Here is a 27,976-nt window from a genome sequence, read left to right as displayed (position 1 = left end):
TGTTGGGAGATCCACTGCTCTCTTCAAAGCTGTCAGACAGAGTCGTTCGCGTCTGGACAGGCCTCTGCTGCTTTAGCTGAGCCCTGTCCCCAGAGGCGGAGTCTACAGAGACAGGCAGGTTTCCTTGAGCTGCTGTGAGCTCCACCCAGTTCGAGCTTCCCAGCGGCTTTATCTACCTACTTAAGCCTCAGCGATGGTGGGCGCCCCTCCCCCAGCCTCGCTGCTGCCTTGGGGTTAGATTGCCGCAGACTGCTGTGTTAGCAAGGAGAGAGGCTCCGTGGGCGTGGGACCCTCCCGGCCAGGTGTAGGATATAATCTCCGGTGTGCCGGTGTTACAGCGCAGTATTGGGGTGGGAGTTACCCGATTTTCCAGGTGTTGTGTGTCTCAGTTCCCCTGGCTAGGAAAAGGGACTCCCTTCCCCCTCGCGCTTCCCAGGTGAGGCGATGCCTCGCCCTGCTTCAGCTCTCGCTGGTCGGGCTGCAGCAGCTGACCAGCACCGATTGTCCGGCACTCCCGAGTGAGATGACCCCAGTACCTCAGTTGAAAATGCAGAAATCACCGGTCTTCTGTGTCGCTCGCGCTGGGAGATGGAGACTGAAGCTGTTCCTATTCGGCCATCTTGCTCCACCCCCCAGCAAAATCTTGGGTCCCATCTCTTAATACCAACAAATTGTAGGTTAAATTTTAACACAATTTAGGAGGAACACAAACCTTCAGTCCACAGCAGTGCTCATGAGGCTCTAGCATTTGAAAAGGACTCCTTGTGAAATATATGAAAATAAAGTCTTCTAAAAAAAATCAGACAGGAGTTGGCATCTCCGAATCTCCTGGAAGCAGTAGCTCTCCTGATGACCTGTGACATTCCAGCCTCATGTCATACAACTTTGTTAAAATACCAGACCAGTCATCTAAAAAGCTAGGAGGATACTAGCTCTTCACTACTCATGCTAATGGATGAAAAAGAGATGTGGTTTTAAAAGTTTTTTTCTCTTCAGCTTGATGAGCAATGTTTCTGTCTTGCTGAACTCTCGGATTGTGACCTGGATCTACAGGTAAGCTTCATGAACACCAGACAGAAACAGTAACTCTATCTCCTCCTCATAGAAACAAAAAGAGAACACTTCATGGGGGCTTTGTTTCTGAGAATGTAACTTGATTGATATTTAAAAGCCTTACACTGATTTTAATCGAGTCAAAAATACATAGTTTTCATACAGAAAAAGAGCACTACAGAAATTATTTGCATGATAAAATTTCAAAGATCTGCTCTCTGGCAGATGCTGCATAATACTTCAGAGTTGCTTTCAGTAACACATTGTATCTGAGGCTCTCAATCTTCTACAAACGAGCTGTGGCATTATCATTTTACAGACGTGAATTGGAAAACATAGGTTTAATTTGATTAAGATTCCATACAAGGTCAATGAAGGAGAGTAGAAAATGAATGCCAGAAGGAGCTATTATCTTGCATAATACATGTCAATAGATGAAGAAGACAAATTAATTCAAAACAAAAGAGGAAGCCCATTTAAAATCTAGAAGAAACTGCTAAGATTAAAGAAAATGAATAAATAAAAATAAAACAACAATTTAAAAAGCCCTGAATAATGCAGCACCTCCAGTGAAGAACTCAGCCTACTCATACGGTGAATCTGAAAACAGAATGGCAATAACATTTGCATATGATTGAAGATCACGTGCAGCAAATCTGTTGTTCTTCAGTATTACAAAGTACAAACAATTTATGTTTTCTATTCATAAAATTTGTCATCATACAATTAAAAAAAGGACTAAAACTTTCTTTGGTTTTTGCTTTTCCCCTGCTCTCAACCCCAACTTCCCAGAATTTTACGGAACCCAATGTCTTCTTGTCTTCTCAATTCATAAGTTCTATTTGCAATAACCTTAGGTTGCTTCTATTTTATTCAGAGACTTACCTTATATCTAATAATCAACAACTCCTTATCACTTTAATTGGCTCACCACCCAAATGTATATAAAGTATCCCTGAGGGGTCTTCAGTTGACCAGCACATCATTCTCCTTAAGGAGACATTATAGTAAATAATTAACCAAATGAATGTGAGTGAACAGGGAGATTAGAAGGCTTAGCTGTAATGATGGTTAAGGAATTCTTAAACTTTCTTGCTAGGATGATGGCTTTCAGGGCTCTCAGTCCACCTAACTTAGTGCATTCTTTACAGATCTCGGGTTTTCAAAGTCTTTAAGAACATTTAAGCAATTATCAAATTTCTTCACAGAGAAAGTCTTACACATGAACCAGAAGACATATAGGTATGTTCAAGAATGTTCACAGAGAAGTAGTCACAACAGCAATAATTGGGAAACTACCCAAATGTCCACCAACAGGATTCTGGAAACCTGATAAAGGTGACATGCCAAGTTTCTTATGAGGCAACGCTGCTTATGCTCATGGTAAAAATGACACCCCCGACTCCCAGATAGGGAATGACAGCTATCTTGTGGGAAGCCATAGCTTTAGGCTTCTCTGAGTGAGGTGACTCATAACTCAGCAGGCTGCTGGGACTCTGGAAATTCTGCCTATGGGGTTGTTACTAGAGACACTGGTTTCCTTCTGGCACGGGATTCTAGGCCAGAGTGGTTCTCACACATGCCCACGTGGGGCTCAACTCTGTGTACATTAGCTATCACCCGGAGAAGTGAGGCAAGGAACAGCTCTCAGATAGCTGAGTGGACTGTTCCAGAGACTGCTTGGGGGGCTTCTCCAAGCCCCTGCGCCCTGCTGGCAAGCAGTGGTTCTTGTCATGTGTCCTTCCCAGGGAACCTGATGCTGAGCATGGGCTATGGGAGTTGTGAGTCTGAATGCATAGCTGGACCCAGGAGGACTTGCTGGTGAGTGTTGCAAATCGTTCCTACTGAGGGTTAGATTAAGAAGAACTTTCACATTCCATGGATATATTGTTGAATAATGTCAATCTTTTATAATGAACATGTAATTTATTATTGGGGAAAAAAGATTACCGAAAGAAAACAAATCTCTATCAAGAGACCTGTCACATCAAACTGCTTTAAAGTTATACCCCCCAGGAGGATGAAACTCCATGGCTAAACTCCAGATGAAATGTGAATGGGCAGGATATCATTTTAGACAAAGTTCCAAAAGACTATAGGCTATAACTAAAACGAAAGTGTTAAAGTAACAGAAGAGTCTATCCTGGCAAGCATATAACAATTTCTGTATATTTTGAATTCCAGTGTGCTTTTCAATATTTCTTGGCTTGATTAAAATTTTGGAGCCTTGTATGGCTAGGTAAATTTAATATGTGTCATTTAAAAATATACTATCATCAAACATTTTGTTACCCTTGCAATTAAGAGAGCCAGAATAGTCTTCTACTTCCACAGAAATAATGAGCCCAATCTGGTGAAGGAGTGAAGTAAATAAAATATGTTCCCACCTGGCTATAAAATAGTCAGCCATGAGAAGAAATTTTTTAGGATCCTTTTGTATCAACCCTTTGGCTTTCCTGAAAGATTTAGGTCTTTAGCAAATCAAGTGATTTCTAGGATGTTGTCAGGCCAAATAGTCTACTTGGAGGTAGCAGATTAGCATTATTTACAGAGATGGTAATAATATAAGCACTAATGAGAGCTATAATAATTGACAAATACCTAATAAACATTGATCTCAAGTCCCAACAAATACTCAGCAAGTAAGACTACGTGAAGCTGAGCTGCATAAGAGAAAAAAGAACTTTACAGAAAAAAAGACAGCTGATATTCAACTTAATTTCAAGCTTTATCTTAAAAATGTTAAATGGACAATGCTGTTGTGAGTGAAATAAGATTTAGATCCAGAATGACAGGCTACTGTGTTTTTACAAACAATTCTTTTTTCCCATTTTTATATTATTGTTGGTTTAGAAACAGAAAGTAGAGTGCAATGGCCTGGGACTGGCTTCTGCTCATCAATTGTTTGACACAAGGCAAGTTATTTACATCTCCCGCTCTTCAGTATCTGCCTCTGTAAAATGAGGAGGGTAACAGCCCCCGCACTTCTCAGTGACGTCCGAGAACCACATGAGATGCACAGCATGGCACCTGGCCCACGGTCAGCACCCTGTGTCGGAGTTGTGGCTATGGACACAAACAACGGCATGGCACACCTCGGGGTCTGTACCTTTCAACATGCGCTGTTTGTTTTAGGAGCTTACAGCAAGGTTTCAAATCACCACTCCCATAGTCTGTTTTCCTCAAACACATGCACACACGTTTGTAGGTTCTCTTTTATATGTAACATTTTTTTTGTCCTTATGAGAGAGTAATTATAAGCCACAAAATTAAACACAACATGGAAAACCAATTTCCATTCTTAGCTATCACCGAGATCCTGAGCCTGTCTTCAGGAAAAGGGGCTTCTGTGAGCAGAAGTCGCCTATGAATAGAAATGGTCTGAAGACTGAAACTTAGCTAGAAATTGAAGCAGAAACAAAAGGACTTTACTTAATTAGTGTAAAAGAAATAAAAAAAAATTTTCTTAATTATTCCTGATCCAAACAGTAACTTGTGTTTCTAAGAGAAGGTTCATAATATCTTTCTCCCTTAAACTTTAGGCTTATATCCTTCATATCTCTCTCGATAGTTCCAATTGGGTGTTTAAAAATATCCTCAAATTAATGTCTAAAAAGAATTCTGGATTTGAGCTCTCTAGCACCCCAACAATCCATCCCGGTATGTCCATTAAAATCACCTTTTAAGAGTGTAAATAAAACCACTTTGTTACAGGGTTTCCTATATACTGTCCAGTGGCTTCCCATGCACAATGAATACAGTTCAAGGCTCCACATGATAGAGTCCCTTCCTACCTCTTTGCCCACATTCCTCTACCATCCTCAACACTTTTCCAGGCCTTTTTGTTCTTGGAACAAACCAAACTTGGTTCTACTGCAGGGCCTTGGCTCTTGCTCTTCCCCTGAGTTACAATGTACCCACTTCTAGATTTTCATGGCTGGCTCTTTCTCAACATTCAGATCTCAGCACAAATCCCATGCTTTCAGAAAGGTGTGCCTGGCCTGACCCACCTAAAGCAGTTCACTGCCCAGCTCTCATGCCACACTATCACAAGGCCTGGTTTAATTCACTTTACACAAGCTGAAATTGCCTTATTTGTTTACTGTTTATTCTGTCTACTTCACGAGAAGAGAGAATGCAGCTGTCTTGTCCACACTGTGTTCACCATGCAGAGTTGCTCAATACAGATGAGTGAATTAATGAATGAAACCAACTGGATTTTCTTCAGTTGAAGATTTTTTAAAACATATTTGTAATACACCCTTTTTCCTCTTGAAAATACTCTTACATATGTGATAATCTGTGTTCATTCATTTTGCCTGGTACCAGGTAATTTCTTTGACTCACCAGTTCATGTCATTCTTAACCTTGGGTACATTTTCTTCTATTGTATCTTTAAAGATTGTTTCTGTTATATTCATTCTGGAGTTTTCTTTAAAAACACAGATTAGAGTTGTATACTGGTGCTCTGAAAACCCTTTTAAATATCTCTCAGCTAATATATCAACTAGAATGCCACCTTGCCAGAAAGCCCAACCCTGAAACGACCTTGTACTAAAGTGCCCAACCCCTTCTGCACCATCATTCTTTATTGCTATTTTTCATATAAGGCACGTAACGCACTTTAAATGGTAACTGCAACACTGCATGCTTACTCTTAAAATGCTAGTTATTATTTTCTCCTTGTTTACTGTCTGCCCCATATTTAAGATATACAGAAGAAGAAATTTTTGTTCTTGTCTACCACAATATTACTGGCATCTAGAAAAATGTGCCTATACAGAACGGGTTAAACTAATTAAAGAATCAATATAAAATAAATACATCCTGGAATGAATGTGTGTGTGTATATATAAAGTCTGAATGCTTTTAGTTCATGGAAATTGCTTTTTCTATGTATTGCTTTGCGAATTCAGTGACTTTAATTAAATATGCAAAATCTGACCACTATTAAAATACTGATGTAGGCACTTAAAACCACGTGGTTAAAGAGCTGCAAAGCTGACTTTAAAAACAAGCTGCTCTATACATTTCATATGTACAGAATACTTCTTTTAACTGTCAATATTGATTTGAGACATGAAAGTTAAACTGCAGATACAAACTTAATAATTTGATTTTGAAGTTATTACAGTTACTTCTGGAATGAAGCCTCTTGGGAACAAATTCCCACTTGAAGTTTCCTAAATTTTTAATAAAAGGCTAGAGTGTGACAGCTTAGTAACAGAATTTCAAAGATAGCTTCAGATATGGTTTGGATGTGTGTCCCCACCAAATCTTACGTTGAAATATGATTCCCAATGTTGGAGGTGGGGCCTAGTAGAAGGTGTTGGATCTTGAGGGCAGATTCCTCACAAATGGCTTGGTGGTATCCCATAGTAATGAGTACCTTGAGATCTGATTGTGAAAAAGGGTCTAGGACCTCCTTTCTCTCTTGCTCCCTGTCTCCCCATGTGACACACTGGCTCCCCTTCATCTTCCGCCATGATTGGAAGCTTCCGGAGGCCCTCACCAGAAGTGGATGCCAGCACTAGGCTTCATGTAGAGCCTGTAGAACTGTAAGTCAAATAAACCTCTTTTCTTCATAAATTACCCAGTCTCCAGTAATCCTTTATAGCAATGCAAACAAATGAACACAGCTTAATTCTACCTGAGCTGAAGATTCTTCTATACATCAGGGAACCATTTTATTTACAAGAAGTTATTTCTCTTTGTATTTTATATCAGATTTTTAAAAGGGTGGAAGCCATGAGAATGTTAAGGAAACATTATTTAATGTGAACCAAATTAGTGAACCAAATTTCTAACTAAATTATTTTTTAGGATGTCATAAAAAACCATAAAAACTGTGCTAAAAACCAGTATTTGGTGAAAGCAGGCTAATTAGATAATGACTGTTGATTGATTTGCAGTCAGTTCAACCCAAAATTCCCAGAAAGCTGGACCTAGATAATGATTCCTTTAGCTGAAGTAAAATTATTACCATCATCACTTGGAAAACACACATTCATTCTAGGAATACTTTGCTTAACATTACTTGAGAAACCAGTGTTTGCTCAAAAAGGAAAAGACGATTAATGCATTAATACCCTCTGGGTATTTGATCTGATGCATGAAATGCTTTCTGGCCTCTAGATAATTCTGCATTTTCCATCTACCTTTCCCTCTATGTTCCATGGCAAAATAACTGGTATGACTTGACTTCTCATTAAGTAGAAGACCAAGCATGAATGTAGTCTTTCTTTTTTAAAGAAAAAAGTGTAAATCTATGTGAAGCAGTTATTTTAATTTTAATAGGTCTTATAATTGAGAGGTTGTAAACTGATTAAAATATTTATTTAAAATTAACCATAAAATGTATGAGAAGGATGGAGTTCACTTACTGTCACTGCACTACCACTTTCAAAATCTTGTGTTTAGAAAATGTTTAAATTGTGTAGAACAGAAATGGAACAAAGAATAAAAGTGTAAAAGTCATCTTTGATAAATGGATAATTGAAATAAGACTTGGTGACACTAATAAGCTAGTATCTGAAGGAGAGAGAGAGACAGAGAGATAACATTGCTAATGCAATCAGCTCATTTACTTTATAAAATGAATGCTCTTAATTGGAGATAATAATTTCATGACTTACCTCTGCATACTTTAACTTCAATGTTTTATGCATTTCTCGAAAACGACTGTAACGCCTGAATACAGTCCATGTCTCATCTAGGACAGTAATCTATTAACCAGGAAAACCAAAATGAATAAGCATTAAGAAGCAAAAGTCACTAAAATTTTTCAAAACAATTTAAAAATTAAATTAACAAAAAGTGATTAGCATGTAAAATTTCTCCAGAACTGAAAACATGAATCTAGCTGCATAATAAATGTATTATGTACTTTACTTAAATAATAAATGTACTTTACTTAAATGTGCAGCTTTGGCTCTCAGATCTTGTTACAGTCAGTTTGCCTATGGAAAGTGAGGGGCAGATGATCATCTCTTAATTGGTTATAAAAAGTGCCCCTTTTTATAGAAACATTTTTAAAGAAGAGGAGGTGGAAGAGGAAAAAAATCTCACTGCATCTCAGTCATTGTTAGTATAATAACACAACATATATTTTGCCTTTTTTCAGAGGGAGAATAATCAATCCAGCCTTTAATAGGCTGGCTGGAGTAGAAACTCTGTTGCACATCAGCTCAAATAGGAAAGGTCACAGTGACAAGAAGAGGCAGGTAGACCACATCAACCTTTACAATCACACCTAAAGCACAGGCCAATGAAACTCCAATTCCTTTCTCCACTTCCCACCTTTCTTCTGAGCTCCAGACCCCTGTACCCAGCTTGGACACATTGTTCTTTCCACGTCACCCAGGAACCTCCAATTCAGTTTGTCCAAAACCATACTCAACATAATCCCTCCAGTCCCAGCTCTGGTGTCCTTCATTTCAAAGCATTCTACCACCACCTACCAAGCAACGCCAGCCAGAGATGCTGAAGTCATCCCTGATCTTCCTTCTCTTCCTATCTCTGCATTCAAGCAAGTGCTAAGTCTTGCTCCTTTTGCCTTCTAAACATTTCTTAGAACTTTATCCTTCCATCCTTTGCCATCAGCACCATTTGACTCTAGGCCATTGGGTCTGGGGACTCTGCAAGAGCGTCTCTCAACTATCCACCCCACATCTGCCCTCTCCAATCCCTTTTCTGTATGACTGAAAAGAGATCTTTTAGAACTCAAATCTAATCATTTGGTTTGGGAGGTGACCCTCCGTAAGGGGAGCTTCACGCTGCTCACAGAAAAAGACCTATATTTTTAACCTGCCCACAGCAGCCGGTGTGCAGGCCTCTCCCACTAGGTGTCTTCACTCCTGCGCATCCCTGAATGCACATATTCTCTGCCACCTCAGGGCCTTTGCATGAGCCACGCTCCTTCATGGGAACTTAACTTGCACATATTCAGAATTCAGCCTGATTCTCCCGCATGTAAATCATAGGGCCATCAATAGGAAAGTAGAAACAATAAAGAGAGAAGACACAGGTGGGCAGCTTTGTAAAGAGGAGTGAGTCTGAGTCCCAGCCATTATCTGATTCGCTCACTTCCCAAAGTGGCAAATGAGACGATCTAGGGTGTATGAGGATATACATGTTTAAATTTTTCGTCATCCTGGTTCTGTACTCATTTTTTACAATAACTTTTCAATTGTGGCAGGTTTCATATGAGTTTCCTTGAAAAAGACATTTCCACAAGAAAACAAAAGTGAATGTATTTACAGAAAATAATTACAAACAACAGTGCAGGTGCTCTGCAGCTGCAGTAAGCGTTTAAAGCTGGTAAGCACATCACGTGAGCTTGGGAAACCCTGCTCCTGGCTGTGAGGCCGGTTGGCCTTCCTCTCTGGCTTGCTCCTCAGCAGACCCCACTGAGGCACTGAGAGCAAGGCCAGCACAATCAGTGAGGATGTGGGGCTTTCTCCAGGCCACAGCCCCAAAATCCACAGTCTTGACTGGACACAAACCAGGTGGCAAAGACAAACTGGAGCATGAATGGGCCCTGCTGCCTTCCAACATGGCATGCTGCTGCCTGCTCGCCCAGAAAAGCCCAGAAGTTAACGGAACTACTCCATGACCTGTGAGGAGGAAGATGCAGGATGTTTCACAGGTGAGACTATACTATACTGGGACTCGGGATTCCTCAGAAAGCCACCTCCAGAAGCCTAGGTTTCTCACATTCCTCAGACTCTGATGTTCCCGGATCTCCTTCCTTCTCCTGAAATGCTTCCACTGCTCTTCTTAGACTCATGGGCAATCATCAGCAAAATCTCCCAGAACCTCAGGCTCTTCTGGAACATCCCCTTCATCTTAGCTCGAACTGAAACCCTGCTTTCCCGTGAGGAAGCACTTCCCCGGCAATGCTCTCCAGCTGGGACTGTCTTCTCCCCAACACTCTTCATCCTGCCGTGCTGGGATGGGGGTTGATACTCTTCTTCACTCCAACTTCCAAATAACTGCTCCTGTGTCCTTTCTGAAATCTCTACTCTGTGAGCATAGTGCCTTCAGACCCTGCAGCTCTACCCTCCTCCTTGCAGGCAGCCATTCACCCTGGCTCCTTCCCCAGTTCCTTGAAGGTTTAGAGTCTGCTCACTGTCATCTGCTTCAGCCCTACTGATCTCCTGCATGATTCTTGGTAATTTCATTAATCACACAGATGATCCCTCCAACACCCTGACCTCTAATGTCCTTTTACCTCTGCCCTGGTTTCTTCCTCACTCAACTTGAAAACCATGAGAAATTCTCATAAGCACAAAACCTCAAATCTGTCCCACTCTTGAAATTCTCTGGACAAAAATAAATCACAACTCTTGTTAAAACCAACTGTCTGCTCACTCCCTGCCTGCAACTGCCCAGCAGAATGGGGCTGAGGAATAACACACCACCAAACAGACTGATCTCATTTTAAAGTCACAATTGCCACTGTCAAGTCCGCCTCTGATGACACCCACCAGTCACGCCACATTTTCCAATTCTGTGCACTCTTCCATTCTCTTACAAAATGATTACTCCCCTTTGTCCTCAAGTCTTCACCACCTCTCTCCATCCTCTCAGCTGACAGCCTTAAGTCCTTAAAACAAAATTCCAGGGAATAATGGGAAGAAATTGATGACATTAAGAATATGCTTTTTCAGGAATTTTGTCTTAATGGAAAGAACAGAAATGGAGTGGTAGATGGAAGGGAAAGGGAAGTCAAGATGGGTGTTTAAGATGAGAGAAATAATGGTGCATTTAAATGTTCATGGAGTAGTGTGATAGAAAGGAGGCTGTGTTGGTGCAGGAGAGAGGAGAGAAAATTGTTAATTGTGGTGTCTTTCAGAAATCTACTCACCATTCCACCCAAACTACTCTTACCAAGGTTAGCAATGACTTCTGTATTGCTAAATCCACTGGTCAATGCTGGTTTTGATGGTCCTTGGTCTATGGGAAGGATCTAACACAGCTGTCTGATAGTGTTCTCCTCCTTCAAACATCTTTTTCATTTATTTCAGCTTCCAGGTTGCTACACTCTTATGGGATTTCTCATCTCCCTGACCTCTAAACATCAGAGTCCTCTAGGGCTCAATCCTTGAACATGTTTTATTTTCTACCTGCACTCACGGCTTTGGTGACCTCATCCCATCTCGCAGCATAAATTTACATGTGGATGACTCCCTGGATGCCCGTACCTCTCTCCTGAACCCAGACTCGTATATCCTACCGCCTACTTGACAAGCTGGCCTACTCGGATGTCTAATATGCATCTCACACTTATCATGGCTGCACTTAACAAAATTAATCTCATCCAAACCTGCTCCCCTTCCCCATCTCAGTAAATGACAATATTCTTCTCCCTGTTCCATGCAAAAACTCTGGCATCATCCTTGATGTCTTGTCTTTCTCATTCACACCTCACATCCAGTCAGTCAGTGAATCCCTTCTTGCCAAACTTCCAAAATAGAATGAGAAAATGACCATTTCTCACTATCTCCACTGTTCATATGTTGGTCCAAACACCATCATCTCTTGCCTGGATTATTTTTAACAGCCTCCTAGTTGGTCTCCTTGCTTACAGTCTTGCCTCCTTCCTTCATCTTTTTTTCTCAACACATCAGCCTAAGTTATCTTGTTAAAAATTAAGTATGATAGGGCCATTTCTTTGCACATATGGAGCATCCTCATAATGTGTCCCATCTCACTCAGGGTACGAGTTTGAGTTCTTCCAGTGATCTACAAGGATTTCTACAATCTGTCTCCTCCCTGGCTCTTCCCCAACCACTCTCTTCCTTGCTCATCTAGGGTATACCCAACATGCTACACAGCAAGTATGGCCTTAGAGACTTTGCTTATGCTTTTCCTCTTTCTGGAATGTTCGTTTCCCATGTTTTCACATGACTAGCTCCCTCATTTCCTTCAAGTCTTTGCTCAAAAGTCACTTTCTTAGTGATGTCCTTCTTAGATATCCTATCTAAAATTGCATACTCTTTTTCCCATTCAACACTGCTTACTCTTCTTCCCTAATTTATTTTTCTACTTAGCACTTCTGATTACTTAACATGGTCTGGATTTACTAATATATCTTGTTTCTTATCTCCCTTCCCAACTAGAATGTAAGCGCTAAGGAGAGCTAAGATTTTTACCTGTTGGTCACTGCACCTTAGAGGAGAACTTGACACATCACAGGCATTCTGAAGAGCTGGAAGGGGGAGCCCCCAGATGGACTTGTCTTAAATATACTCTGCCTCTTAGTGACAATGAATCAGCAATGCCTTTTTAAAATCTCTCTGTGCAGGCCTCAAACAAAATCAGGATAAAGGAACTGGACACTCAGCTTGTGGGGATTTAGCCTATGGTGTTTTCCTCTTTGTTGCTTTCACAGCTAATTAATGTTGTACCATTTTTTGAAATCTCTGAATAGTGAAATGGTACTTTAAACCTGCCTCACAATTTTGGGTATCATTCTTCTTTCCCACAGTGGCCCCAGAATAGTATCCTTGTAAGTGATACCAGCTTCTCTAATGAACTGCATACACCAAATACTGGGGAGAACGTGATGATATAGCTAAGTGATTTCCTAGGCAATAGATACAAAAGGCATTCGGGCACAAGATGACAAGACAGTGAGAAGATAAAATCCCCATCTAAGAATGTTCCCCCAAGACACCCCCTTCTGCTTTAATACCACCCTCTACCCCTGAGTGCTCATCACAGAAGGTGGGATGCTACCATTGTGTGTGTGTGGAGCTGGGAGGAGAAAGAAAGATGGCCCAATGTGAAAAGAACTTAGCTGCCCAAAGCTACCTTTTCTATGTACAGTTAAATCCACACTTAACATCATCAATAGGTTCCTGGAAACTAACTTTAGGCAAAACAGCATATAGCCAAATCACGTTTTCTCATCAATGCTGTAAAAAAAAAAAAAAGATGTTGAATGAAATGACGTCATTCAAGGACCTGCTATAGTTGGTTTGCTTAAAGTTGCAGTTTCCAAGAACCTAACAATGATGTTATAAACTTACTGTATTCCTCTGAATTGGGCTTATTGAGGTCAGTAAAAGTATCAGACTCTTCTGGTGACTCCAGGAATCCTACCATTAATGACAGAGAGGTGACTCTCTGGAACCGTTAACCCTGTGTATATAATAAGGTCTCAAATATGATGAACAACAAAAATCATTACTGGCATATTCTGGGTAGTGATTTTTGTCTCCTACCTTACTTGATATTTTAATAAACTCACATACAGAACCTCAATGACTTCTGCCCTCGATATTTCAGTTTAATGTCTAAACCAGTGGTGAGCAGCATCAGCTGCACTGGGGCACTTGTTAGAAATGTAAGCTCTGAGGTCTCACTCGCAGCTCCTGCATCAGAAACTCTGGATTGGGGTCCAGCAGTCTGTTCTGACCATCCCTCCTGGGGACTGTGGTGCAGGTTAAGGTCCGAGCAGCCTGGCTGTAAACCACTGGTCATGTTGTCACTTCAAAATCAGATGTCCCACTACCCTCCCAGGCCAAAGCCCTTAGTGTAGCATTTAGGAACTTTCCCAGGCAATCCCAGCTCCCAGTGAACTAAAAATCTCACAACCCAGACAATGTGTGAATAAAGAAATATGGCATATTTATAGGTCTTCTGAATGGCCTCCTCAACCACACACCCCTTTCTGCACCTGGAGAGCTCCTGCTCAGTCCCCAGGGTAGTGTCCAAATCATGATTTTTCCTTGGGCAGCAGCCCCATTCCCACTCCTTTCTGCCTGGAAGAATCACTTATTCTATCTCCTCCATGATCCCTTAGCATTTAGTTCACACCATGATTAGAACACACAGCACAGGATATTAATTGCATGATGTTGCACTAATTGATTTATGTAACTAATATTAATTATATATCTCTCTACTTAGGAGATTTTAAGCCTTCTAAGGGAATAAGTCATTTGTCTTTGGTAGTAACTGGGGTGGGGTGGGTGGACTTTCATTGCAGAGATACACATTTACTGAGCTCCTGCCATGTGCCTGGTACCATGTTAGATGCTGGTAGTTTTCTGAGAGACATATTTGACATTATTCTACTTTTCAAATTAGGTAAGAGTTCAGGCTTGACCTCAATTGGCAAAATAGAACGCATGGCCTACTGGAGTCTTGGTTGCTGTTATTCTGTTCTGGTGGTTTCATTAAGGTTCACATGAATCAAAGATTACTGAATTAGTTACAACAGTATGACTTTCAAAAAAACTGCAGAGAATATGGTGTATTCTCAATATATTTGTAACACAAGTTTATAGTAAGGCATGAGAGATTTAAAAATTCTTCACTCTTGAGATTTTCACCTGAATTCAGGCTAAACATGGGGATTGGCAAGGCTCAAGCTTCCCACTTTATATATAACACATTTGAATATCCCCTTATCTATCAACATGCAAACAAGATGAAGATGATGCATATCACCAGCAATCATATCAGAAATGGTAGACAAGGCAACTGCACGTATGATCACTGCACAGAAAAATGGCTAAATCCTTTCCCTGGAATGGAAAGACCCCATGCCTGGAGCTGAGGATCTGCTCATGGGAAGCTTGAGAAAAAATAGACAGAAAGGCAAAAGTAAAGACAAAATTAAAGCCCTCTTCTGTCCCAAATTAAAATTGGGCATGAAATAGGGTGCTGATGCAGAAGGGAGGAACAGAAGATCAGTACACCAAGTAAGTCAGACCAAAACACTTCATTATTTTATTTAACGTTGAGAATGCAAGGTATCATTACTGCATATATTTGAGGAGCAAATTCATTACTTCTCTCCCTCTGAGTGGTTTCACTGATACAAATCCTTCTTTCCTGGGACATAAAATGATCAAGCACAACTTAAACACCATAAACACGTCCTCAAGATGGACGGCATTTACTTATCAACAAGTCTCAGTTGAGTGCTTCCCACAAATTTATGTCATATACTTATTTTGCCGGTTTAAGGATTGGCAGTGTTAAGATCTGTCATCAGTAGATATTTGGTTAGGTATATCTAGCAGTGTAAAGAGAAGAATCAACAGTTTTTCATTCAAGGAATCATACTACAACTGGCTGCCTTTAACCAGTTACTTGTAGAGTCCTCTTCAGTAATATTTTTTAAAACAACATATGGGGGAGCTACCTCAAGCATATTTTTAAAAAATCCTTGTAATTAGTAACTGTTTAGAAGAAATAGTCTAATAGCAACCTAATATATACTAAAAAAAGTTTTGCCTGACTTTTGCAAAATAAAGTTTAGGCAGTGACATAACTATGAACATGTTTGAGCAAACAGGAAATATATTCCTAATGAACATGCCTGTATAATGGTAACAAGCATTAATGGATAAGGTTTAATTAAAACCTCCTTACATACTATAGAAAATGAAAACTAATATATACTCTCCCAGCTGGCAGGCCTCACGGTGGAAGAGACGAGATGCTCCATGGGGTATGGAAAGAAACTATTGGTACTTCTCTTTTTTTTTAATCTTATTCTTTCTACATCTCTACTTCTGAAAGTGTGTTCTAATAAATACTATGTACAGTTAGTAAATGTTATACTATCTAAACAGATAAAAATCAATATAGTGGGTGTGCCTGCTCAATAACTTTTCCAGTGATAGCTATGTGTGATTTGAAAAGTGCAGGCTCTGTGACTCTAAGCTGTGGCTGGTAAAAGATGCATGCAGGAAGGTCTCAACGTTTGCAAGAGAGCAGGGTCTAATTAACCAATTCTACTGAAAGTCTTCTGCAGCAACATAACTACGAGTGTGTCTGAGAAAACATGAAATATATTCCAAATGTATGAATCTATACAGTAACAAGCATTAGTGTATTAGATTTAATTAAAATCTCTCAGACAACTGTTGCAAATTGTACTAAGCCAGAAGCAGTAAAAGAAGCCAACAACCCATTAATCACGCCAATCTCCCGGAGAGATCACAGGCTGCCATCTGATTGCTCCTCGATGCGATCTGCCCCTGCCATCCCCAAATCGAGGACAGGCAGCGCCAGTGCTTTCTGATTACTGTGGGCATGTACACCCCGTAGGTGCTGACTCTGCCTGGCTGTCGTCACTGTGACCTCTTCCTGGAGCTTACCTCCTTTCTCTCTGATCAATTACAGAGGCTGGACTCCAGGTTAGTCCTCTTGGCCCTGGGAGACCAGCACCTCAAAATCCCTGACTCCCTAGGCCTTCTGGTGGGGCCCATCGCAACAGTCCCCCAAACTGAGAGCCTGTGGTGTCAGCTTGCTCTCCTGGGTGCTGCCCTGCACTGCTGAAGACAGCCCCGTAGGACGGTAGAATGAATTTACACTACAGGTTGCCATTTTAGCTCAGCAGTCACTCCGACCTGGAAATCCTTTCAAATTCCATTCTCTGCGATGAGTATTTCAAAATGTCCTAGATTTTTCCATCCTCACAATGATCTGGGTTTACTGAGATGATGACAGTCACCTAAGATCAACTCCCTGAGTATCCTTTTAGCACATTTCAAAATGATGCTGTTGCTACATTCATTTTCCTTCCTTCAAAACCTCGTCATCCTCACTTAATTTTCCTGATTCACTTCCACCTGAGAGGAGAGCCCCTCTCCAAGGTTAGCCTCCTTCTGTACTGTTTCCTATTACCAACTCATCACTTCTCCTTTTCTACCCTCGGGCCTCCGTCTTTGTTGTTCCCATTGCCCGGAACACCTCCTCTCTCGTCTGCACTCATTGAAATCCACCCATCGGTTTCAAGCAAGCAAAAATGTACATCCGCCTTGATGTCTTCTGATTATGCCTCCATGAGCCTCCTGGCTCCGTGCTGCTCAATTTTTCTCATGTGTTTCTCTTCCCACACTTAGTTGTCTCCCGAATGGATGAACTGCTTATTCATATTTTCTGTTCCTCCTTATCCTGATCCTTCTAGTATGGTCTTCAAAAAAATTATATTACAGGTACCAAATACTTATTAAGCAATAAAAGAAATAATGGAGACAGTGGCACTCACAGCCTCTTTTCTTTTTTTTTTTTTTTTGAGGCGGAGTCTTGCTCTGTCGCCCGGACTGGAGTGCAGTGGCCGGATCTCAGCTCACTGCAAGCTCCGCCTCCCGGGTTTACGCCATTCTCCTGCCTCAGCCTCCCGAGTAGCTGAGACTACAGGCGCCCGCCACCTCGCCCGGCTAGTTTTTTTTTGTATTTTTAGTAGAGACGGGGTTTCACCGTGTTAGCCAGGATGGTCTCGATCTCCTGACCTCGTGATCCGCCCGTCTCGGCCTCCCAAAGTGCTGGGATTACAGGCTTGAGCCACCGCACCCGGCCAGCCTCTTTTCAATATACACTTTTCTATTACTTTTTCATCCTGAAGTGTGGACAGCAGTGTGACCTGCATTACAGTCCTTTTCTGACTTATCTATAACTGTTTAAAGATTTTAGAAAGTAGGCATTAGGGGACATAAGAGGGAAAATTGTAAAGCAAAGAGAAAATCTCATTTACCAAATTCCCTTTAGAGAGAACACTGATTTAGAAAACACTGATTTGATAAACAATTTTGAGGTAGGTAGGTGTCTTAATGTCCTAAAAGACACATTAAGAAACAACAGATAGTCTCTAAATTGCTTTTAGGAGGGTGGGTCCTGTTAACCTACACAGTTTGGGGATAAAGGCTGAGCAAGTAGGCTGGAGCTGAACTCCTAGGCTTAGTAAGGTGGCAGCACTTGGAGCTCCCAGGAATATCTAGGCAGGAGGAATGGAAAGGCTGGTGCTCTTGGGAGAACACAATAGTCTAATAGGGTATTCTAAGTTATTTGCTCTGAGATATATCTGCAATGTATCCCCTCCTCTGGCTCCATGAGGGACACTTCGGGAACGTTCACAGGCTTCTCCTTCTGGGGAGCCCAAAGGAGGGCAGAGCTCTGCAGCCATGTGGGAACGAAGAAAGAGAGACTCGGTCAGCAGCCATCCAGGGACACAAGGCAAGGGAACAGCTGCCATCTGGACCATGTCCACAACTGTGTAACCGTTCCTAATCCAAGCAGGCGTCCCCCTCCAGTGCAGTGGGCCCTGTGAACCTGAAGCTTGACCAACTGCAGAAATTCTGTCTCAGAGGTACTTGAGGGAAGAAGCTGGGCCTCTGCAGGAAGGGCCTGGTTCTAAAGACAGCACATTGCACAAGGAAAGGGCAGGCCAATGCCAGTCTCACAGACGATCTGCCCGTCTGTGGGTAACACAAATGGGAGGTGTATGGAGCTTGGAGAGTGGAGATTCCTGAAAGCAGGAGAGCCGCTCAAATAGGAGATTCCACAGCCATCCGATTCAGGAAAATCTCAGACACACTTCTACGCAGGTGCATCACTGACAAGTACAGAAAGTGCCTCAGAGCCTCAGGCTTGTGAACCTGGTCTAAACCTGGTGTGCTAGGAAGCAATGAGCCTGGTGATTGACTCCCGAATTACACTCACACTCGAGGCAGCTATGAAGTGCTGCTAAGTCTGACAGGGCTTTCAGGCTGGCCCAAATCCTGCCTTCTGCAATAACCAGAAATAATGACTTCCCCATGCTTTAACTTCAGCATCTTCAAAACAGGCTGTAATACCACTTATTTTAGTATACTTACCTCACAGGGTAGTTTGAAGGTAAATTTGATAAAATGTGTGAAGGCCCTGACATTCTGGGAGACGGACGCCTTTAAATCTAAGATTGTCACTGACAAAGTGCTTCCCCCTCTGCCAATACCTCTGTGAAGCAGGTGAGGAATAGCGGGAATCATTCTACTTTAACACGGTGGGAAATGGTGAGAATGACAGTCTAAGCAATTTCCCTTTAAATTACCCAGATATTCAGAGGCAAACCAAGGAATGTAAACTCTCCACCAGTCATCATGGGATAATAAAATAATGAAAAGCTCTGAATTAACTCTGACTTGGATCCTGACTTAAGCCCAGTAACTTATTAGTTGTGTGATTTTAGATAAATTACTCAATTCTTTCAGGTCCCGATTTCTTCATCTGCAAAATGCACTCATGATACCTAACCTGCAGACGAACTAAAAAAAAATGTGAAGAGACTAGGCACAGTGCTTGGACACTCAATAGATGGTGACTCCTGGCACTGTGATCCTGTTTCTAAAAAGGCGTTATATTATTCATTATTGAAAGGCAAGTGTATCCATGGGTAGCAACTGCAAAAAGGAAAGTTAAAATGATTTTGTGATTTTAAAACAAATTTTATTCTAGGAAGAGATGCAAAACTCCCAAAATTCTGAAACCAAGGAAGGAGGAATACTAATACAGTCTTATAATAGAAAAATAGAAAGTTGGTTGAAATGGAATTTGAAGGCATGACCATAAAGTAATAACCGCTTTTCTTCTGTGCTTGTAACTCAATCTCATTTCTTCTTAGTCACTTCTTACATAGGAAGCACTTACTTTGTGAAGATAAATATGGCTGTCCAAGGAAGGGCAATATAAAAGATCAGTTGGTTTGTGTGAAAACTGGGGAAGAAAAAAATATTTTTTTTTTCACTTTTCAGTAGAAGACTGAAAGTTTGCAAAGAGAGGTGAGGAGTGATAAATTTTTAGAAATCCCAGGATAAAATGTGATTCTTCAAGTCTTAGTGTAGTTACTTTCACTTGCCATTTTATATTTTAAAATAGTACAGAATCTGAAGATTTAAATCTAGATGGACATGGCATAAGCAACACTCCATTTGTCTCGGCTGTGCTAATACACATGCAGGGAGATAATGCATCAGTTACTAATAAGCACAGATTCAGACAGCAACACTCTACACTTTCTGAACATCTATATTCTATCAAGTAGGGAGTATTTCCAAAAGATGTATCTGTACATAGTTTATCTAATAGACTGGAATGGCTCTTATTTCTGTTCTGCCAAATAAAGAGAAATGTCTTGGACTGCAACTGTGATTGCTTCAACTCCCAAACTGCAGTTTTTCTGGGCATTTCTTCTTCATGCTTCCTGGCAGGCCAATCTACCATCAAATTCTTCAGGTTTACCAAAGCCTTAACAAGAGCCCCAATTTACAAAGTACCCATGACTTGGTCAGAATCAAGGCAAAAAAGTGAAAACATATACAAAACTAACAGCAGATTTTGAAAACAGGTAATGATTTGAAAATGACCATTATCTCTAGGGCAATACTAAAATATAGCCTCAATTTATAAATGTGTAGAAAGTAGTGATATTTGGAAGGTACATTAAAATGAGTAAGTAAGGGAACAAGCATGGCTCAGTGCACTTAGACCTGACATGAACATTAGGTATCTTGATCTACTAACTAGCTGTGTGGCCTTGGGCAAGTCATTCATAATTTCCTAATTTGTGAAATACGAATACTACCCCCATTTTGGTACATTCTCCAAATTTGTGGAAATGTCTAGCAAAATGCCTTGGGTAAAGAAGGTTCTTGACAGATGTTAGCTTCTTTTCTTAAAGAGCTGCAATTGCCTACAGAGATCAGTCAGGAACGAAACACAGTGCGGTCTGGTGCGTGGATGTTAAGCGAGAGCACAGCGTGAGTCTACTATACTATCTGAGAACATCCAGTTGTGCTATAGAGGATGGATGCAGCTAATTAGTGTTAAATACAGCCAGTAGGTAAGCTAGAAGCTTATGAGGTATAGACAAATCTCACAGGATTTATCAGAACAGATCTAGGACATGTAAGCAAGCAGCCTGTGAGGTACAACAAAACTCCTAAAGTGTGCAAGACGTGTTAAATACAGGTCACAGGTTGATGAAATGTAAGACCATGCCAAAGATAGAATAATTTAAAAAAAAAACAAACAGGATGGAACAGACGAGAATGTTACTTAGGGACAGAAAGGGAGGGAAATGCTACATCATGATATGTACCCTCCGGGATGACAGCTAAGTTCCCCCTGAACTGACCAGCCCTGATGACAACCAGCCTGGTCCCATCCTGGTACTACACATGCGCTCCTGGAGAAGCACAGGTGAAACCCAAGACTGCTCATAGCAGGTGGCTGGCTGGGTGTGCCCGTGCCTGCTTCCTTTCATGGAGAAGATGTGCTGGCTCTGGGCACCCTTTTGTCTGCCATGGCCCCTTGTCTAAAACTTCACTCTGGTCCTTGTAAGCACATAGTAAGTGGGGAAGGCTGAGACGACAGAGAGAGGACAGGTGAACTAGTTGTGACCAGGGGTCAGATAGAACACTCGGCCCACTTGCTTGCCCACCCTCCGGGTGCCACCTACCCTTCCTTTCTGTACATCTCTGTGTGCTTTTGAATGCTCTGTGAGCCTTTCTGTACGGTGCAGTTGGACTCTGAGTGTCCCTGGAGGCCACCATGTCATCAGGGTGATTTTTCTCCATGACAGGAAATCCCAAGGTCTATGGCCAAGTGGAGGGCACACACCTGCCCTAAAAGGAGCTGCTGTTCTGCCCTGTGAGTGCTGCCTTGCAGGAATGTTGGCCCCAGTTCCTGCTTGTACTGACTTTTCACAGGATCTTGGCAAATCTGGGTTTCTATGTCAGGTCTCCCAAGTTTTAAATACTGACAATTCATGCAAAATTTTAAAAATCTGCTCAGGCCAACAAAACCCCACATCCTCCACCACCAGTTTGCACCTGCTGCCTCGGGTTGATACTGTTCCACGACTTTGACAGTCCCTGCCCCACAGTGCCTGCCATGTGGTTCTTCAGTTGTAAAAGCAAGATCCAATTTGAACTGCTGCCCTGCAGTTTTGCAATTTGCCGTGTCTCACTTCAGGGTCTTTTAGGTTCAGGGAGGACCCAGCAGATGAGATCTCTTGGCCCTAAGTGTCTAGGGCCAGACTGACTGAAATTAGAAGGGGGAGCTCACAGACCTAAATTCACACAATGGAAGGAGAACGGCTGCCCCTGATTGGGGTACTTGATAATTATTTGCAGATGGTCTACAAGTTTTCCCTGGAACACTTCTGTGAGGTTATACATCCTCGTTATCATTCATTACTCGTGTTTTCTCTGCTTCTTCCTCCTTCTCAGGCCACCGATCAGGAGTCAGAGCAGAATGAGACAAGACAAGACTGTTACTATGGTACCTAAACAAAACCCAGATGATTAAAATCAGGAAAGCTTTTGTCCTGGACATCATGTGTGTGGCCTAAGTTGTCTGTGTGTAGTCCTGCGTTTCTCGGGTCTTCAAGTGGACAAAAGTGATACTGGTCAATAGGGCTGACACCCTGCAGCCATGTGAGAAAAGGCAGGCACCTGGGAGCATAGCTGGAATGCAGAAGGCTCCTTAGAGGAGGTAACAATGGGACACGTGCTTCTAAGAGCAAGGGGCTGGAGAGTGCCTGGCAGCCAGGACAATGTCCAAAGGGTGGGCAGGGGCATACAGGTCTACCTCTGTTAAGGAAAGCCAAGACAAAACAGATGTACCCTGCGGGTGCTGAACCCAGCCCAGAGCCAGGGCATGGGTATGCTGGAGCGCTGGAGGGTGGTGCTGAGAAGGCGGGAGGGAAGGTGGGGAGGAAGGGAGATGGGAGGCTTTGGCATGCTTGGCCTTGGACACAATCAAGAAGCTCGACTCGCCCACACTCCCCCTGCATGACTAAGAGCCACCAGCCACATCACGAGGATGAGTAAGGGGCAGAATGGCTCATCAGTGACTAACTCCATCAGTGTGGATGGAGCATGAGGAGCTGGGCGGGGACGGGGGGAGGTTTACAAAGGGCACACGGTCACCCAGTCATCCCCGAAGCTCCAGACAGGCTGTGCCTAATGACAGCACCTGTGGCCAGGCTAGCATGCATCACGCAGCTGGGTGATCCGGGGGGTGACCAGTACCAGTCAGGCATGGGGTGGGCACTGGGGGGTCTGTGTCACACGAGACTGACAAGGGTCCTGGAAGCTTGTGTCCACAGAGGAGGACCAGCAAACAAGACAATGACTGAAAATAACCAGACTGAAAGCAACACGACTGCGAGCTGTGACCCTGGCTGTGAAAGAAGGGAGTACCTCTGGTGACAGGATGGAGAACAGGGCAGGGGGCGCTACTGCAGATGACCACTCAGAAAAAAAGATGAGACAACAAACTCTTCTGCAGATTACTTCCAGATTTTACAAGAATAGAAACTCTCAGGAAACAAAATATTAAAAAATAAACACACCAGTGTGGGTTTATTTCTTTATGTTACCGTGTTGATATGTAAGTTAAAATGCAAGGGATTTCAAACAATGCTGGAAACACCAGCTTATTTCTATGACATGAGTGTGATAGTCTCTGCTCGTCTTAACCATCGATTTCCCAGGCCTGTGTTTTGTGCTATGCTGAAATGTGATTTCAAAATTAAATTTTACCCACTCGGTCCTAACTAACTGAAAATGGCAAGCATAACGCAGCATAACTGATGCCACGTGTCAGTGACTGAGAGGCATGCGAAGCGGGGTTGTGAGATGACTGCTGTCGTCCGGTTAGTGGCATTACTTGTGGCAGGTGCAGCTGAGCACAGGCACAAATTTTACAGCTTCATTCTGCTGACCAGCAGGTGACACACAGCAATTTTCAGCCCAGAACGTCCTGTTCTCAGAGAGGAGCCAGACTGGCACTGCTTCAGCTTCCCCATCCCATCTCTGTGTCTGAAACCAGTCAGCAGGACATGCATCTGCGGACACAGTTCCAGACGGATGTGCTACTAGGACCTGCAGGAAGGTACAGCTTCAACGGTAACAGGAATTGATACTCTAACCCAGGGGTTCCTGGGAGGATTAAAACAAAGTGGGGGAGAAGGGCGATACCAAAATGCTAACCTTTTGTATCATTGGGTAAGAATATCAAAACAAACACCAACAGGAAAGAAATGAATACACAAATTGTGACATATCCATACAGTGGGATGCTATTAATATAAAGAAACAAATTACTGTTATACTCAACTACATAGGTAAATCTCCAAAACATCACATTAAATGAATGCAGCCAGACACAGAAGATAAACGCCATTGGATCCCCTGTCCTTGGTGTGCTAGAGCAGACACGACTAATCTGTAGGTGCAGAGGGCAGATCAGTGCTTGCCTTGGTGCTGCAACATGGGCGCTGACTGCAAGGGGCACCAGAAACTTCTGGAGTACCTGCAAAGTTCCAAATCCTGACCAGAGGGCTAGCAACACGGGTGTATATATATGCCAACACTCATCCAACTACAACTAAAATGTGTGCTTTCATTGTATGTAACTTACGCCTCAACAGAGTTGATTTTAAAAAACTAAATAAGATCAAACAACAAAAACCTGTCTATTTATATATCCTCACAGTTATTTCATAAAAGAGTTGTTTTTAATCCCATTCCACCCCCCCCCCCCAATAAAGCAGGTGTAGAAGACAGTCCTTTTGAATTAGATTTTGGTTTAATGAAAAACTATTATTCTCATTTTAAAGACCAGTGGCAGAAACCTCCTCAGGGCCCAGCAGGGGTCAGAAGATGAGCATCTGGGAACCCCCATTGGCTTCCTACCCTCCCGCGAAATCACACGCCCTGTGTCCTCCCTGAACATTCCCTTAACAGGCTCCTGACTACTTCATGTGGCAATGGGCAGACCAAATTGGAGCTCCCACATTGGGGATTAAAATGAAAATGGTCAGGAAGAAGGAAGGATTTCAATGACTAATGGGTCCTACCTAGACAAAGGCAGGCAGAAGAGCGCAGGAAGCAGAGCACGTGAGGAGGGCGAGGGGAAGATGACAAAGGAGAAGCCGGGCGGCTACACCCCTGGCGTGCTGTCTCCAGAGGCGCCTCAGGCCTCACACCACGTGGGCCCTGGTGTGGGCACACAAATCAGCTGGGACTCTAAATAAGCTGGCAGTGACACCAGGAAGCAATACAGCAAACAGGGATCATGTACCGGGGGTGTCAGACCCTGCCCTGCTGGTCACAGAGGGCACGGCATCTCACTGTGTGTACTCAGGACCATTATGGGAGATAATGAACAACAAAAACTGATTTTTTAAAAGAGAAGCAGCAAAGATTTTTCTAAATTATAAAGTGTAATATCTATGTATGTACATTAATGTTAAATCTCCCTTCAAAAAAACTTAAAACTGAAGAGAATACTCTCTTTTAAAAATAATACTTTTTACCTTAGCCTCCTTAAATAGCCATTGGTTCACCAAGAGAAAAATTTAGTAGTAGCCAAAATACTACCATATATTACCATAAGCATGACTATTTGTTCTAGAAAACAGGGTCTATGCACGAAATGTCCAAATGACTGAGAGAAAAGGTCAGCAATCTCAATTTCAAATTCCAAATGTTGAGGGCAACCAAACAACCAAAAAGAAAAAAAATCCCAACAAAATCCAAAACTCTCATCAAAACATAACTGTACATCAAAAGTCATGAAGGGGCCTCACAGTAAAGTCTCACTCATCCCATTTTTATTTTTATTTCTTTTTAACAACCAACACTTACCCAATACTTGGTATGTGGCAGGCACTGTTTTAAGCACTTCACACATACAAACTCATCCACTCCTCATACCAACCCAGTGGGGTGGGTTTTATGATTCCCATTTGACAGGTGAGGCACAGCGAGGCTGTGTGACCTGCTGAGGTTGCCTGGAGATGGCAGGATATGAGGGTTGCGGGGTGGGGGCTGCTATTTAGCAGCTACCTCTTTGCCTGGAGCGAGGCTGTTTTTGTTGTTTTGTTCTGGGGAAGGCCTGTATATTCATGTCATGTCTGTTTCTCATACGTGACAAGGTATCGATATGGGGTGGAGGGCTTCCACACACCTGCCTGTGAAGGTATCAGGAGGCCCTGTCTAAATGGAGAACTAGACATTCCCCAGGTTGGTGCTAACACATTCCTGGTGCTCATAATTACAGCACCTAAGGACGAGCAGAAAAAGGAAGTGGAACAATGACACGCTTCAGAACTTGCTTTGAGAAATGAAAAGAAAGCAGAGCTCTGTGTATTTGGAATTTATTTATCTTGAAGTGATCGCCTAGATTCCATAAGGCCTCACAGAATTTTCTGTATTTGGTTTCTCTAACTTTCATGGACAGTAGCATCTTCACAATTTTGGCCATATCTGAACACCACCTTACTATTATTTGCTTGTAATTTTTATTTAAATCAATGCAGTTTTTAAAATATTAAATATCTTCTTTATCTGAGTTCTATACATGAAATTGATTTAACAGTTATATTTTATTAACACATTTATGTGTTAAAGTAAAACAAATCGATGTACCAACTAAAATCATTGCATGTCCTTCACTGCTGTGAGTTCTATGTGATGGGGAATTCTAATTCTGAGCTAATGGAAGCCAGTCTTCACTCTCCAATTAACCAACATGGCCATAATGCAAATACAGCTTCAGAAATTGTTTTTATATTTATGTATAATCACATATATGTACAAATGAAATTCTACACACACACACACACGCATACACACACAAAATCTGGAATGGTTGAGAACAAATGAAAAATAAATTGACCAAGAGATAGATACTAGGTCGGGGCAGTGGGAAGTAGTGGATCAAGGACATAGCGTAACATTTAAATAAGAACCCACATAATCGGATCAATAAAGTTAAGAATAACAGCAAAGGCTGGGCGCAGTGGTTCATGCCTGTAATCCTAGCACTTTGGGAGGCCAAGGCGGGTGGATCATGAGGTCAGGAGATCGAGACCATCCTGGCTAACACAGTGCAACCCTGTCTCTACTAAAAATACAAAAAATCAGTCAGGTGTGGTGGCACGCGCCTGTAATCCCAGCTACTCGGGAGGCTGAGGCAGGAGAATCTCTTGAACCCAGGAGGCAGAGGTTGCAGTGAGTCAATATTGCACCAATGCACTTCAGCCTGGGCAACAAAGCGAGACTCCATTTCAAAAAAAAAGAATAACAGCAACAACAACATGCAGGCATCATACTTTCTCAATGAAAACCTCAACTATATAAACTGATGCCCTGTTGTGGTTTTTTTTTTTTTTTCTTTTCTAATGGAAAACTTATTATATAGAAATAAAATCCTAAAAGTCTGATTGGCTAGAAAAGAAGTTATTTACATTATTTCCTCAGGAAGGTTGAAAGAATGTGACATCTGAAGGGAGGGATGCCCCCAGAGCCCAGGGCTGCCCTGAGATGCATTAGGTGTGGGGACAGGTGGTGGGGAGGGCTGGCTTTAGGCTCCTACCTCCCTCCCCACTCCCTCTGTGCCCAGCAGCTCCAGGCTTCCCTGCCTTTTATGGTGTCCTTCCACATAAGATATTCTTTGAACAAAGAGGTTTCTCAGATAAAACAAAATCTGAAGACCACTGGTACTTTCCAATTTCCTCATTGTATCAATGGGAAAACTGAGGCTCCGATGACTTATGGCCCCCAGCAAATTGCAGCGGGGTCAGAGTCTACAAAACTCAGTATCCAGATTCATGGTCTGGTGTTGATCTGAACAAAACCACCTACAGCCTCCAAGAACACCCTTATGCATGCATACACTGGTGATACTAGTGGACTTCATTACATCATTACCCTTGCTGATCCTTGAAAACAAAGAAGTGTGATTTATCATTACTTCCTTGAGGAGAGGATGGTGGCCAGCAACATCATTTAATAAAGTGTTAGGAGTCAATGAAAGCAAATTAGCAAAAAGATGAAGTCATTATTTAGAAAACCATGACGTAAGGAAACAGGCACATCTCTTCCTGAAAAGTTGTATAAATCAAGAAACACTTGAAACACATGAGGAAGGCTTCCTAATTAATAATAGAAACAACAACGAAAATAGCAGTAGTAATAGCAGCAATAGCTACAATTCACTGTTTATACCAGCCACAAGATACAGCACTTTATATGTACTGACATTCCTATGACATAAATATTATTAGTCTCATTTTTATAGATAAGAAAAATTAAGACTAAGCCCATGGGGAGGGTGACCAACTGTC

General features: G+C 42.1%; 1 protein-coding gene across 3 annotated transcripts in view; it reads right to left on the bottom strand.

Moving 5' to 3' along the window:
• Window positions 1-27,976, bottom strand: part of KIF16B (kinesin family member 16B) — a 311,606-nt gene that overhangs the window by 62,008 nt on the left and 221,622 nt on the right. For all 3 annotated transcript variants that reach the window (XM_023217818.2, XM_023217819.2, XM_023217820.1), the window contains one exon: window positions 7,689-7,778. In XM_023217818.2, the coding sequence (XP_023073586.1) occupies window positions 7,689-7,778 (90 nt within the window). The remainder of the gene's footprint in view (window positions 1-7,688; window positions 7,779-27,976) is intronic.

The sequence above is a fragment of the Piliocolobus tephrosceles genome, chromosome 20 (genome assembly GCF_002776525.5).
Source record: "Piliocolobus tephrosceles isolate RC106 chromosome 20, ASM277652v3, whole genome shotgun sequence".
In the NCBI taxonomy this organism is placed as follows: domain Eukaryota; kingdom Metazoa; phylum Chordata; class Mammalia; order Primates; family Cercopithecidae; genus Piliocolobus; species Piliocolobus tephrosceles.
Note: the sequence above shows the minus strand (reverse complement) of the source record. Positions and strands in the feature narration are given on the sequence as shown.